Source organism: Oncorhynchus clarkii, chromosome 17, assembly GCF_045791955.1.
Source record: "Oncorhynchus clarkii lewisi isolate Uvic-CL-2024 chromosome 17, UVic_Ocla_1.0, whole genome shotgun sequence".
NCBI lineage: Eukaryota > Metazoa > Chordata > Actinopteri > Salmoniformes > Salmonidae > Oncorhynchus > Oncorhynchus clarkii.
In genome coordinates, this window is record NC_092163.1 from 73257943 (window position 1) to 73272794 (window position 14852).

Genomic DNA, 14852 nt, shown 5'->3' on the forward strand with positions numbered 1-14852 from the left:
ACTGCTCCAAAACCGCCATAGAAAAGCCAGACTATGGCTTGCAACTGCACATGGGGAGAAAGATCATAATTTTTGGTCTGATGAAACAAAAATAGAACTGTTTGGCCATAATGACCATCGTTATGTTTGGAGGAAAAAAGGGGAGGCTTGCAAGCCGAAGAACACCATCCCAACTGTGAAGCACGGGGGTTGCAGCATCATGTTGTGGGGGTGCTTTGCTGCACGAGGGACTGGCGCACTTCACAAAATAGATGGCATCATGAGGGACTGGAAAATTACGTGGATATATTGAAGCAACATCTCAAGACATCAGTCAGGCAGGAAGTTAAAGTTTGGTCATAAATGGGTCTTCTAAATGGACAATGACCCCAAGCATACTTCCAAAGTTGGGGCAAAATAATTTAAGGACAACAAAGTCAAGGTATTGGAGTGGCCATCACAAAGCCCTGACCTCAATCCCATAGAAAATGTGTGGGCAGAACTGAAAAAGTGTGTGCGAGTAAGGAGGCCTACAAACCTGACTCAGTTACACCTGCTCTGTCAGGAGGAATAGGCCAGTATTCACCCAACTTATTGTGGGAAGCTTGTGGAAGGCTACCTGAAACGTTTGACCCAAGTTATACAATTTAAAGGCAATGCTACACTCAATTAATATTTGGTATGTAAACTTCTGACCCACTAGGAATGTGATGAAATAAATAAATGCTGAAATAAATCATTCTCTCTACTATTATTCTGACATTTCACATTCTTAAAATAAAGTGGTGATCCTAACTGACCTAAGACTGAGAATGTTTACTAGGATTAAATGTCAGGAATTGTGAAAAACTGAGATTAAATGTATTTGGCTAAGGTGTATGTAAACTTCCAACTTCAACTGTAAATCCGCTACTGAATTATTGTATTAGTCCATAAATAAATCTATTCATCATCTCGTCATCTCTCCCGTGTCTTATTCGACTTGTATTTTTGTAAGGATAAAAATTCAGCCATAGTTGATCGGAAATGTTTATTGCTTGCCAACATTTTACTCCCTCCTCTATGTTTAATAACACACATACATTAATTATTAATTTCGGTTGCCTATCTTGACGTGAAGTTTGTTCTGTAGAAATATTTGACTCTCATCTGTGTCACAGAAAGTATTTGACTCTAGCCACAAAATTAAGGAAATTAGAAGGGGGGATAATTCTGGCAGGGGGAAAATTTTCGGCACAACACCGGACCTGCCAAATAGCCTACTAACTTTTTGCCAACCAACTTCAGTAGTGGTCTCTCAATAGCTGTAGGTAGGCTGCTACGGGCCACAGCCCCACCTTGCAGGGAACACTACTCCGTCTCGGACTTCACAGATAACAACATTCTGAGTCAGACGGCTCAACCTCCAGTCTGAACAGATAGTCTTCATGGACTAGAGGGGATGGCTGCGCGACCGAGACTATTTTACCTACTCACAACTTTATTCCTGTTTTTTAACTACTACTCTGCATTACCGGCGACTGGCACCAAGAAAGGAAACTCGGATAAATGCAACTATAAGGTAAAAATCATCAAACGTAGCCTATCGTCGTGTTTTAGAAGTTATGTAGGTGCGTGTCAAGTCTTGTTCAAAAGACTTGAGTTATTCTGACGTCAATTTTGACGTTGTTTGTAACCTAGCTGTGGAAATTATAGCTATTTAGATATTTTTTTCTAAATAATTTGGGCGAATAAAAAACGTAACAAGAAGATACTTCAAGAAGTAAGAAACTTTTGGTTTAAATATGCAGTATTATTGTAGATTAGTGATATTTTATAATAAAGCCCATGACGAATCCACACAACTATGTTACATTGATATGGAACGAATAGAACAAAATGTAGCCAGTACTGGACAGAATAGAACAAAATGTAGCCAGTGCTGGACAGAATAGAAAAAAATGTAGCCAATACTAGACAGTTTGTACCACAACCGGAAACTGTAGAAGGTAAAACTTGTTGAAAGTGAGAAGTGGTGTGACAGGGTTGCCCAAACTCGGTCCGGTCCTGGGCGCGCGTTTTGGTTTTTGCCCTAGCACTGCACAGCTAATTACAATAATCAAAGTATCATCAAGTTTTGATTATTTGAATCAGCTGTGTAGTGCTAGGGCAAAAATCTAAACGTACACGGGGTCAGAACCGAGTTTGGGAAACCGTGGTCTATCAGATACCCAGCAATGTGTTTGACCTGAGCAAGTCACATTTCACTCGCCAATTGTCATTATAATGTTGTGAGAGTAGACATGGACTCAGTAGAGGAAGCTGATAAGAATTTAAAATGGATGAGTAAAATGGCCCAATTGTATTATTTATCAAATAGACTGAGTATTATCTCTTGCTTTTGTTTGTTGTCTTTTCCTCGGCAGTGGCTGCTTCTTTGTTGTGTGATTGACTGATGTGCTATTGAGTGAGAGATTGACCCGTAATGCATTGTCTGTGTTAGGGGCCCGGTGGCCTTTGAAGTGATTTCCTATAGGAAGTCAGGCCACTGTTTGCTCGATTAAAATTTCTTGGCATTTCCTCTTTGCAAGCACAGGCCATCTCCCCTCAACAGCTGCTTCAAACAACTCTTAGGATGCAAGTCCTCAATCAACAGTTGCTAAAAGAAACACTTGAAGTTTTAAATACACAAACTTACAGGTGTCAGGTAGTTTTTTATTCAAAGGGACTGTAAAAGTCTACATATTTTATGCCAACATGATAGAACACTCCTCCACTTGTAGTCTATTTTTGAGGAACCCACACTGGCTTTAGTTTTCGTTATAATATGCATTTGAACTTTTCTTCCATTGATACAACATAAACCTCCACATGATTGTCTACTTAAAAGCTCAAACCTTTTACATAATATTGGCAACAAAGTGATTGGACATGAGTGTGTATAGCCTACACGCAATATGAGTTTTCAACACTGATCCAAGCTTTATCACAACCGGCTGTGATTGGGAGTCCCATGGGATGGTGTACAATTGGCCCAGCTTCGTCCAGGTTTGGCTGGTGAAGACCGTCATTGTAAATAAGAATTTGTTCTTAACTGACTTGCCTAGGTTAAATAAAAAAATAAAATGAGGATCAGGCAGGATACTGTTTTGTGGATGTTGAGGTTGGCGTAGAGTTTTAATTCAGTGGAGCTTCTCTCCCATTGAGAGGGCAGCAGAAGTCTGCTGGAGGTCCCGTGGGACAGAGGTTGGCTCGGGATTAAAGTGCTTATCCTCCGGAACTCTGCTCCTTCCTTACCTCCCTCCATCCCTCACTCCCTGCCTCTCAGCGGTATTCTGTCACAGCCTCACCAAGGGGCTCGCTAAGAATGAAGATTACTCATTTATATTTTTCAAAATGAGCCAAAATTTCCATCCATCCCATTTCTCTCTAGAGGAGATTTGCTTGGATGTTTTTGTAATACACACTAAACTTCATTCATATTCCATATTTCTGTAATAACAAGAGAGAGGAAAAAGAGAACATCGACTCAAGCCAGGTTTCCTTATTGGATGGATATTACCAGCTGTGTAATCCTTTTAATCAAATGCCATTCGCCTACATCTGGTAAAGTTATGATTATAGTTCGTGGAATTGGAGCCACTGTGATATCAGCCAAACTACGAAACATATTAGTTTGAAAGAGACAGTTGGAGATTGCAACTTCTTCTTAACAGATATATCTGGGAATTGCATCCTAGGTTTCAGAGGAAGTCTGGAGGACCAATGCAATCAATAAAGTTTATAACAGGTCTCTTGGACAAATTCTGAGACTGGTGTTGTGTGCCAAATAGCACCCTATTCCCTATATAGTGCACTACGTTTGACCAGATAAAGTAGTGCACTATAAACGGATTAGTATTCCATTTGGGACGCACTCAGGTGAAATCACCCGTATTGGTTTCCCCTGGTGCTTACAACCACATACATTTTTACTCCACCACCTGGGACAATGACCTAGTTGTTTGCCTTGCCTCTATGGGCTGGTTAAAACGCTTCAAAATCCAGCATAGAACACACACTTTACATGAACGTTTTTCAGAACTAAATGAAATAAGGAAAATAGGTTAGTCTATTTGAAGAGTAAACGGTCTGCACATGCTTGATATGTTTAATTCATTGGAATAACAAATAATAGTGTTCTGTTTGTGATTTGGTAGATTTTTATTATTGGTTTCAATGGTCTGCCGTATTTCCTAATATGTGGATACTCATGCAATCAGAGGAAACAATAACATTGATAGCAGCACCACTAATCACGGTACTACTCTGTTTTAAACCTCAGACATACTGGTAGGATTGTCAAACGTTTCCCTTCCAATGGTACTTAGCACCTGAATCTCTTTTGTGTTCACACAGCAAAGACCTTGGAAATTGTCAGCCACTCAGCCTTGTTAAAATACTCCAAACCAGAAGGTGGCAGTAGCATTGTTTGACACTGCATGTTTGTGTGTGTTGATTAGTTTATGGTCTAGATTCCAATGTAAGCTAGGTAGCTATCTGCGCTAATGTTGCTATTTCGTAGAAAGCCCTGGTTGATACTAGCCAGGTGGCCACAGCTAGATAACTACCTAGCAAGATGACGAAAAAACAATTTAAATCCCTCTCCATAATACCATACTGCCAGTGCCAGCCCATTGCCACATTTTTTGCTAGCTAGCTAACGTTAGCATATTTGCTAGCTAGCGCAACATAACTAGCTAGCAAAGGACACTGCCCTAACTTTGCAGCTAACACAGGCAGCTGTTTCATGGAAATGAGCTTATCCATTGTGAGTTAATTATAATGTTAACACTAGTGGTTAGTTTGCCAGGGGGAATTATTTAGTGTTGTGTGCATTGCGTCTGTGAACTTAGCTAGCTACCATCACATAGCTTACATTGCATATGAAGTGTGACTGCTTCATCCTTGGATGTGTGGAAAAAATTCCCTATTTTTTGGGGTTGGCTCCCCCACGTGGTGGTTCGTGCTCTCTGATTGGCTCAAAATCAAGTAAAATCGATAGGTTTGTCACTACCGGGTTGGAACGCAGCAGGTACCGCTTTTGTTCTAGCAAGATTAGGAACGGCCTCCCAATAGTGGTGGAACGCTACAGGAGTGTGTTTTGCACCAACTGTCATTGTCCCAATGATTCCCAGTCATGCCTTGATATACAAATGGATGGAAAGAAAAAAAAGAAAGGACAGTGTTTTACAATGTCCCTAGACATACACAAACAGTGGCCTGGCCAAGTCTTTTATAGTGGTGGTCCTGGGATCCCTTACCAGCCCTGGCTTGACTGCACGTGTGGGACACCTTTTCCTTTCATCCACTTTCGCTTGAAGGTTACTCAAAGGAAAGAAGCACCCTCTTGTTCCCCCTTTTTCTTATGGCTGTAACATCTGGCTGCAGATGAATGATATCAGGGATGGTGCGCTTGTTTCGTAGTGTTGACAGTCTGCGAAGAGAGGGAGAAAGAAGAGAGAGAGAGAGTGAGAGAGTGTGTGTTCATTCTGTGAGTTTGTCTCTATGTGTGTGTGTGTGTGTGTGCACCCTTCACGTGTGTGTGTATGCACACGCGAATGGTGCACATGCGCATGTGCACGATTCACGTGTGTGTGTGTGTGTGTGTGTCGGGGTAACAAGGTTTAGAGTTATTCCTCTCCACCTCTTTGAGGCAGCATTGAAAACCATCCAACCAGCTCGTAACCTTGTAGGCAGTTTTGTCTCTGTTCTGTGGGAAAGTCCCTGGTTGGCTAGCTCTGAATCGGGACAGAGCCGTCGCCCTGGAGCTTTTCTCAATGAGGCCGGGGTCTTTCAGATGCACGACTGCCTGCCTTTGATTGTCAGGGAGGGAGGGAGTCCTGCTGCTAGGGAAGAATGGCTGTTTGGCCCTGATAAGCGGGAGGTATGTTAAAAGTGAATTAGAAGTCCAGTATGTCTGTTCACCTCCCCAGGGTACTGCACTGCAGTGTTGATCGGCCGGTCAGAGTCTAGCTGTTGTTGTGCCTGGTCTGGTCTTACGCAATACATTTATAAATTAATTTTTATTCAATAAATAAATGAATGATTAAACGGTCAGAATTAGAAATACTGTAAGTTAGCTTCCGTGTGGAATTGTTTGGACACACATGCGCCGTCGCACACATATACAAACAAATACACACAGAACCCCCCCCCCACACACACACACACACACAATTTTAATGACTGTGTCTGACTGACAGACTGAAGTGATTACTATCAATTATCTGCTCTTTTCTCTTTACCTCATCAGTGATCTGATATCCAGGGGAAAGTTCCTACTTCCTGCCAAAGACTCAGACCCCAGCGTGAGATTACACAGTGTTCTCTTCAAAGGCTCAAGAGTCAGATAAATGGTTACGGTACAAGGCAGTCCCCTTCCTGTGTTTCAATGTGACCCGACTGACCAGTCATTTTATTATGACTACTACGACATGAAGGCCCAGAGCCCAGAGTGAGATTACACCACGGTGGTCTGCTTTCTTGTGCTCATTGTCACTGTGTTCACTAAGCAGTTGGTGGCTCGACGGAGTTGGTGGCTCGACGGAGTTGGTGGCTCGACGGAGTTGGTGGCTCAATGTCTATTTTTATTTCGTTGAGTTAAACAATTAGGGTTACATATCGTTAGTTCATTGTAAGTAGGGAAGAGATGTGGGTGTATTTACATGCACATTAGTTACAATGTCATCCCTGCCTTAGTCATTACGGCATCAGTGCTAGGGCTTCCATGAAGAGAGGAACAGCCGATGTCTCTGTCATTATCCTGGATGCCGGATCCAGGTTTGGATAGAGGTCCCAGGGTAGTACAGACCATTCTTACAGCGTGAAGCACAACACTGCATATCCCAACAAGCACTCTCCCTCACCATACAGACATTTGCTTGCTCTGTCTCTGTCTGTCTGTCGGTGTGTCTGTAATGTGATCAGCTCTTTCTCAGCTAAACCTGGCTGGTCAGGACTAGAACAGACTGGAAGCCTTCAGCTCTTCAAATGGCTTCATTTGAATGCCATTCATATCCATAATTATGTGGATCAGGATCATTTGGATGACTCAGTTGTCCCGCCTTTAGAAAAACACCTTCGGATTTATTTGTTACTACTGTTGTTCATTGTCTTAGGATCGGATATCTTTTAGTCCACCTTAAGGCTATGTCTTCCAAGAGTCATTGAGTCCAAGAGTCTTCCAATAGTCTTCGATATAGTCCTGAAATTCCAAGACTTCACATATGATAAGGAATTGTGTTCCTCTTTTTCATCTATAAAAGGAAATGAAGTTTTATTGTTGTGTAGTTGCCCTTTCTTTATGGCGTCCTCCCTTTGAAAGGCCTGTTTGAACTTGACACAGGTTCAAACTCTTTTATTGAATGGCAAATGCAAGTTGCTCAAAGCAATGTAAGATTAGGAAATATATTATCATATTCATCAAATTCTTGGATGGAACATTGGCATGGTTTATTAAGGAAATACCTGTAGTTTAGTGACGTAAAGCTGTTAAATCCATTTGTAAATCCATTGTTAAATTTATTGTTAAATCCATTACTAAATCATTTGTTAAATCCATTGCATTAATAGCTTTCTAACAGTGGATCAATGAGAGCCAGGTAATAAATTGTACAGAATTTATACCATAGCAATTGATCTTTACAGCAGCTGTACCCTTTTTATAAGTGAATTCGTACTCTTGTCAGTCAAATCGAAACCATTATATGTCTATACAGCAGCTACAGTCATACATTTTCCTTCTCTCTTAACCTCAATCAAATATAAATCAACATTCTTAAATAGACCAGAATACCGTAGTAAGTGAATGTCTTCCAGACATGAGGTTTCTCCCTCTCTGCTCCTACTTGCCATGGAAAACAGAATAGATATCCCACTGGGAGGATGTGTTCATTTGTCTCAGCCTCTGCCCTCTGCCCCTGTCTGCTGTGTTTTCTAGAGTGTCAGCCATGCTCTGCCATGGTCTGTGTATCTACAAGGTGGGTCAGACACCCTCTGTCCCCGTCTGTGTATCTACAAGGGGGGTCAGCCACCCTCTGTCCCCGTCTGTGTATCTACAAGGGGGGTCAGCCACCCTCTGTCCCCGTCTGTGTATCTACAAGGGGGGTCAGCCACCCTCTGTCCCCGTCTGTGTATCTACAAGGGGGATCAGACACCCTCTGTCCCCGTCTGTGTATCTACAAGGGGGGTCAGCCACCCTCTGTCCCCGTCTGTGTATCTACAAGGGGGGTCAGCCACCCTCTGTCCACGTCTGTGTATCTACAAGGGGGGTCAGCCACCCTCTGTCCCAGTCTGTGTATCTACAAGGGGGGTCAGACACCCTCTGTCCCCGTCTGTGTATCTACAAGGCGGGTCAGACACCCTCTGTCCCCGTCTGTGTATCTACAAGGCGGGTCAGACACCCTCTGTCCCTGTCTGTGTATCTACAAGGCGGGTCAGACACCCTCTGTCCCTGTCTGTGTATCTACAAGGCGGGTCAGACACCCTCTGTCCCTGTCTGTGTATCTACAAGGGGGGTCAGCCACCCTCTGTCCCTGTCTGTGTATCTACTAGAGGTCGACCGATTAATCAGAATGGCCGATTAATTAGGGCCGATTTCAAGTTTTTATAACAATCGGAAATCAGTATTTTTGGGCGCCTATTTGCCGTTTAAAAAAAAAAAAAAATTATAACTAGGCAAGTCCGTTAAGAACACATTCTTATTTTCAATGACGGCCTAGGAACGGTGGGTTAACTGCCTTGTTCAGGGGCAGAACGACAGATGTTCACCGTGTCAGCTCGGGGGAGCCAATCTTGCAACCTTACAGTTAACTAGTCCAATGCAATAACGACCTGCCTCTTTCTCTTTGCACTCCACAAGGAGACTGCCTGTTATGAGAATGCAGTAAGCCAAGGTAAGTTACTAGCTAGCATTAAACTTATCTTATAAAAAACAATCAATCATAATCACTAGTTAACTACACATGGTTGATGATATTACTATTATCTAGCGTGTCCTGCGTTGCATATAATCTGACTGAGCATACAAGCATACAAGTATCTAAGTATTTGACTGAGCGGTGGTAGGCAGAAGCAGGCGCGTAAACATTCATTCAAACAGCACTTTCTTTGCGTTTTGCCAGCAGCTCTTCGTTGTGCATCAAGCATTGCGCTGTTTATGACTTCAAGCCTATCAACTCCCGAGATGAGGCTGGTGTAACCGAAGTGAAATGGCTAGCTAGTTAGCGCGCGCTAATAGCGTTTCAAACGTCACTCGCTCTGAGCCTTCTAGTAGTTGTTCCCCTTGCTCTGCATGGGTAACGCTGCTTCGAGAGTGGCTGTTGTCGTTGTGTTGCTGGTTCGAGCCCAGGGAGGAGCGAGGAGAGGGACGGAAGCTATACTGTTACACTGGCAATACTAAAGGGCCTATAAGAACATCCAATAGTCAAAGGTTAATGAAATACAAATGGTATAGAGGGAAATAGTCCTATAATTCCTATAATAACTACAACCTAAAACATCTTACCTGGGAATATTGAAGACTCATGTTAAAAGGAACCACCAGCTTTCATATGTTCTGAGCAAGGAACTGAAACGTTAGCTTTCTTACATAGCACATATTGCACTTTTACTTTCTTCTCCAACACTTTGTTTTTGCATTATTTCAACCAAATTGAACATGTTTCATTATTTACTTGAGGCTAAATTGATTTGATTGATGTATCATATTAAGTTAAATTGAGTGTTAATTCAGTATTGTTGTAATTGTCATTATTAGAAATAAATAAATAAAAAATTGTCCGATTAATCGCTATCGGCTTTTTTGGTCCTCCGATTATCGGTATCGGCGTTGAAAAATCATAATTGGTCGACCTCTAGTATCTACCAGGGTGGTCAGACACTCTCTGTCCCTGTCTGTGTATCTACAAGGGGGGTCAGCCACCCTCTGTCCCTGTCTGTGTATCTACAAGGTGGGTCAGACACCCTCTGTCCCTGTCTGTGTATCTACCAGGGGGGTCAGCCACTCTCTGTCCCTGTCTGTGTATCTACAAGGCGGGTCAGACACCCTTGGTCCCTGTCTGTGTATCTACAAGACGGGTCAGACACCCTCTGTCCCTGTCTGTTTGATGGACCAGGGGGTTCGGCAGACATGCTCTGCCCGTCTGCTGGGTAGGACTTTGGGTCAGCGACCGTCTGCTACGTGTGCTCGACCATGAAGGTCAGCTGTACAGGAGCTTCCTAAATCCATTTAACATGAAGGTGTGTGTGTGTGTGTGAGAGAGAGAGAGTGGGGGGTTAGAGAGAGAGAGGTGGGGTGTGTGTGTGTGAAGAGAGGTAGTGAGTGTGAGAGGGAGGTAGGAAGTGTGTGGTTTACGTGAGGGAGAGATGGGGAAGGTTTCAAAGCTGGAAAAGCCATCAGCTTTACAGAGAAGCTCCAGCTTTCATGGAAGGATAGAACTGAGTGTTAAACGCATGTGTTCACTTGGCATCCCTCCTCCTGAGGGTAGGTAGGGAATTATTCACTGCTGCAGGGATTTGTCTTTCACTGACACCAAGGAGGCCCACATGTTGTTCAGTGTGTGTGCTCATTCCTCCGTGTCTAAGCGCATGTTTTCTCATGTGTGTTTGTGTGAGAAACCTGGCCTCCCCTCGGGTAAAAAACAGGCCCTCTGTTTACGAAAAAGATCCAATGAGTTCTTGCTCAGTAATGTCATAGCATATGGTAGTATTTCAGACTGAGAGGCAGGCCTGCGACAAATGGTTTGTATCCCAAATGGCACCCTATTCCCAGTACAGTGCACTACTTTTGACCAGGGCCTATAGTGCTCTGGTTAAAAGTAGTGCAGTATGTAGGGAAAAGGGTGCCATTTGGGATAAAGACATTGTGATGGGAGTGAAACAGGAAAGGCATTAAGGAAAACAAAGCTAGGGAAGGATGAACATCAAGCCGTACTTAGCATGCGTTCCAAATGGCACACTATTCTCTACATAGTGCACTACTTATAACCATAGGTCCTGGTCAAAAGTAGTGTACTATATAGGGAATAGGGTGCCATTTGGGCTCAGACAGACTGCCTGGCCTGCAGCATTTGATCAATGGCTGTGTAGCAGAGGCCCCTCATCAGACTAGAGCTTTCTGTGCCCCCACGTACCTCCCATCATACCCCTCTGGGTTTTCTCTGTGTACACACCAGTCACAGACTGAGGCACAAGTCACAAGAAAGTAGTCCATGATCAGATAGGTTTTACGCCTATATTCAAATAACTGAAATGAGAGTTGTGCAACGTTTACATAGTTTGGAGTGCAATACAGTTACTGCATGTTTATAGTTTTATTTAATTAAATACAGTATATTTGCCAAACATACAAGCCTGTGATTTTTCTGTTTTGCTTGTTTTTCTCTAATTACTGAAAACCGTCAGGAGGAGTCATAGCTTGATACTCAGTTTTTGTGTGTGCGCCCGCCCTCCATGACTTACGTGTGTGACAGAACTCCTCCACAAAGCAACCTTTTATAGTCCCAAACGTGCATTAAACATCAACGCTTCCCCTGTTTCCTCATCAGGCTGACTCAGAGGCTTTTTGATCTCTCTCTCTCATGTTTGAAAGGACGTCCACATTTTCAGGATGTTTCTAATTGCCCTCCCTTCACATTAAAACACTCGCTCCGGGAGAAGTATAATTGCACAAATTTGGGAAACTGATACCTGGATCATTGATTCCATGTGGGCACCTTAGGCTAGATGGGGCTGACTGGGGAACGAAACAGAAACTTAACAACTACATGACCAATCTATTGGAATATTAATGCATTTGTCGTCTATTGTGAATATTAATGCTAGGCTCCAATGGACATAATGTAACTTTAAGGCAACGGTTCACTTATTCAACCTCCTCTTATTCCTGAAAACCAGAGAGAAGTTAGTCTGGATTTCATGTGATAAATGCCTATTCATGTTCTTACATCCACACAGGATGAAATGAACAAAAAAAGTAGAAAATTAGAATGTATCCTCTCAGAAAATGAATGTGACGTTTAAGACCTCCATTAAATTGCCATTAAGGCTGGTCTGTCAGTGAGGGGAATGTATGGAGGTTTGACAGGGGTCTATGGAGCGGTTTCTTAAACCAGAGGAGCAAACTGGGCCTCCAGTGAAGCATATTCCAGGAGGGCACACAGGAGGGCACACAGGAGGGCACACACATACAGTTGAAGTCGGAAGTTTACATACAATTCCTAATCCTAGTAAAAATTCCCTGTTTTAGGTCATTTAGGATCACCACCTTATTTTAAGAATGTGAAATGTCATAATAATAGTAGAGAGTGATTTATTTAAGCTTTTATTTCTTTCATCACATTCCCAATGGGTCAGAAGTTCACATGCACTCAATTAGTATTTAGTAGCATTGCCTTTAAATTGTTTAACTTGGGTCAAACATTTCGGGAAGCCTTCTACAAGCTTCCCACAATAAGTTGAGTGAATATTTGCCCATTCCTCCTGAGAGAGCTGGTGTAACTGAGTCGGGTTGGTAGGCCTCCTTGCTCGCACACACTTTTTCAGTTCTGCCCACAAATTTTCTATGGGATTGAAGTCAGGGCTTTGCGATGGCCACTCCAATACCTTGACTTTGTTGTCCTTATGCCATTTTGCCACAACTTTGGAAGTAAGATTGGGGTCATTGTTCATCTGGAAGACCCATTTGCGACCAAGCTTTAACTTCCTGACTTATGTCTTGAGATGTTGCTTCAATATATCCACATAATTTTCCAGCCTCATGATGCCATCTATTTTGTGAAGTGCACCAGTCCTTCCTGCAGCAAAGCATCCCCACAACATGATGCTGCCTCCCTCGTGCTTCACGGTTGGGATGGTGTTCTTCGGCTTGCAAGCCCCCCCCTTTTTCCTTCAAACATAACAATGGTCATTATGGCCAAACAGTTCTATTTTTGTTTCATCAGACCATTTCTCCAAAAAGTACGATCTTCGTCCCAATGTGCAGTTGCAAACCGTAGTCTGGGTTATTTCTGGCAGTTTTGGAGCAGTGGCTTCTTCCTTGCTGAGCGGCCTTTCAGGTTATGTCGATATGGGACTCGTTTTACTGTGGATATACATGTAGATACTTTGTACCCGTTTCCTCCAGCATCTTCACAAGGTCCTTTGCTGTTGTTCTGGGATTGATTTGCACTTTTTGCACCAAAGTACGTTAATCTCTAGGAGACAGAACGCGTCTCCTTCCTAAGGGTATGATGGCTGCGTGGTCCCATTGTGTTTATACTTGCATACTATTGTTTGTACAGATGAACGTGGTGCCTATAGACGTTTGGAAATTGCTCCCAAGGATGAACCAGACTTGTGGAGGTCTACAATTGTTTTTCTGAGGTCTTGGCTGATTTCCTCTGATTTTCCCATGATGTCAAAGCAAAGAGGCACGGAGTTTGAAGGTAGGCCTTGAAATACATCCACAGGTACACCTCCAATTGACTCAAACAATGTCAATTAGCCTATTAGAAGCTTCTAAAGCCATGACATCATTTTCTGGAATTTTCCAAGCTGTTTAAAGGCACAGTCAACTTAGTGTATGTAAACTTCTGACCTACTGGAATTGTGACACAGTGAATTATAAGTGAAATAGTTTGTAAACAATTGTTGGGAAAATGACTTGTGTCATGCACAAAGTAGATGTCCTAACCGACTTGCCAAAACTATAGTTTGTTAACAAGACATTTTGTGGAGTGGTTGAAAAACTAGTTTTAATGACTCCAACCTAACCTTCAACCGACTTCAACTGTACGTATACATAAACACAATCATGCATGCATACACACACGTGTACATACACGCACATACACAGTATTGATTTGGTGGGACCAGGGAGAGAGGGAAAATAGAAGATTGAGTTATGATGAATTAGCATTAATAGACCTTGATAAAGGACACAACGGCAATTGTCCCAGAACAAAAGGTTGGGAATGTGAAATGGGAGCCACATGTTGGGGTAATGAGAACCGCATGGTGGGTAGGTACTGGAGAGGAGAGCAGGGTACTGATTAGTACAGCCCTGCCCTGTTGGAGGAGATGACCTCATTTCCTTCTGCCCACAGCCTGGGCTGGGGCTGGGGTTAGAGAAAGAACCATGATGGTAGGATAGGGGCTGGGGTTAGAGAAAGAACCATGATGGTAGGATAAGGGCTGGGGTTAGAGAAAGAACCATGATGGTAGGATAAGGGCTGGGGTTAGAGAAAGAACCATGATGGTAGGATAAGGGCTGGGGTTAGAGAAAGAACCATGATGGTAGGATAAGGGCTGGGGTTAGAGAAAGAACCATGATGGTAGGATAAGGGCTGGGGTTAGAGAAAGAACCATGATGGTAGGATAGGGGGTTAGGGGAAGAACCCTGATGGTAGGATAAGGGCTGGGGTTAGAGAAAGAACCATGATGGTAGGATAAGGGCTGGGGTTAGAGAAAGAACCCTGATGGTAGGATAGGGGCTGGGGTTAGGTGAAGAACCATGATGGTAGGATAGGGCTGGGACTGGGATTAGGGGAAGAAACATGATGGTAGGATAGGGGCTGGGGATAGGTGAAGAACCATGATGGAAGGAAAGGGCTGGGTCTGGGGTTAGGTGAAGAACCATGATGGTAGGATAGGGCTGGGACTGGGATTAGGTGAAGAACCATGATGGTAGGATAGGGGCTGGGGATAGGTGAAGAACCATGATGGTAGGAAAGAGCTGGGTCTGGGGTTAGGTGAAGAACCATGATGGTAGGATAGGGCTGGGTCTGGGGTTAGAGGAAGAACCATGATGGTAGGATAGGGCTGGGTCTGGGGTTAGAGGAAGAACCATGATGGTAAAATAGGGGCTGGGGTTA

The 14852-nt window shown here is 43.3% G+C and overlaps 1 protein-coding gene across 2 annotated transcripts in view; it reads left to right on the forward strand.

Annotated features, from left to right (window-relative positions):
• The first annotated feature begins 1091 nt into the window (after nucleotides 1-1091).
• The window catches only part of LOC139371402 (interleukin-17 receptor D-like), a 59666-nt gene continuing 45905 nt past the window's right edge, over nucleotides 1092-14852 (forward strand). The window contains exon 1 of one of the 2 annotated variants that reach the window (XM_071111793.1): nucleotides 1092-1540. In XM_071111793.1, the coding sequence (XP_070967894.1) occupies nucleotides 1421-1540 (120 nt within the window). In that variant the 5' untranslated portion in view covers nucleotides 1092-1420. The remainder of the gene's footprint in view (nucleotides 1541-14852) is intronic. The other variant, XM_071111794.1, reaches the window with a different exon arrangement.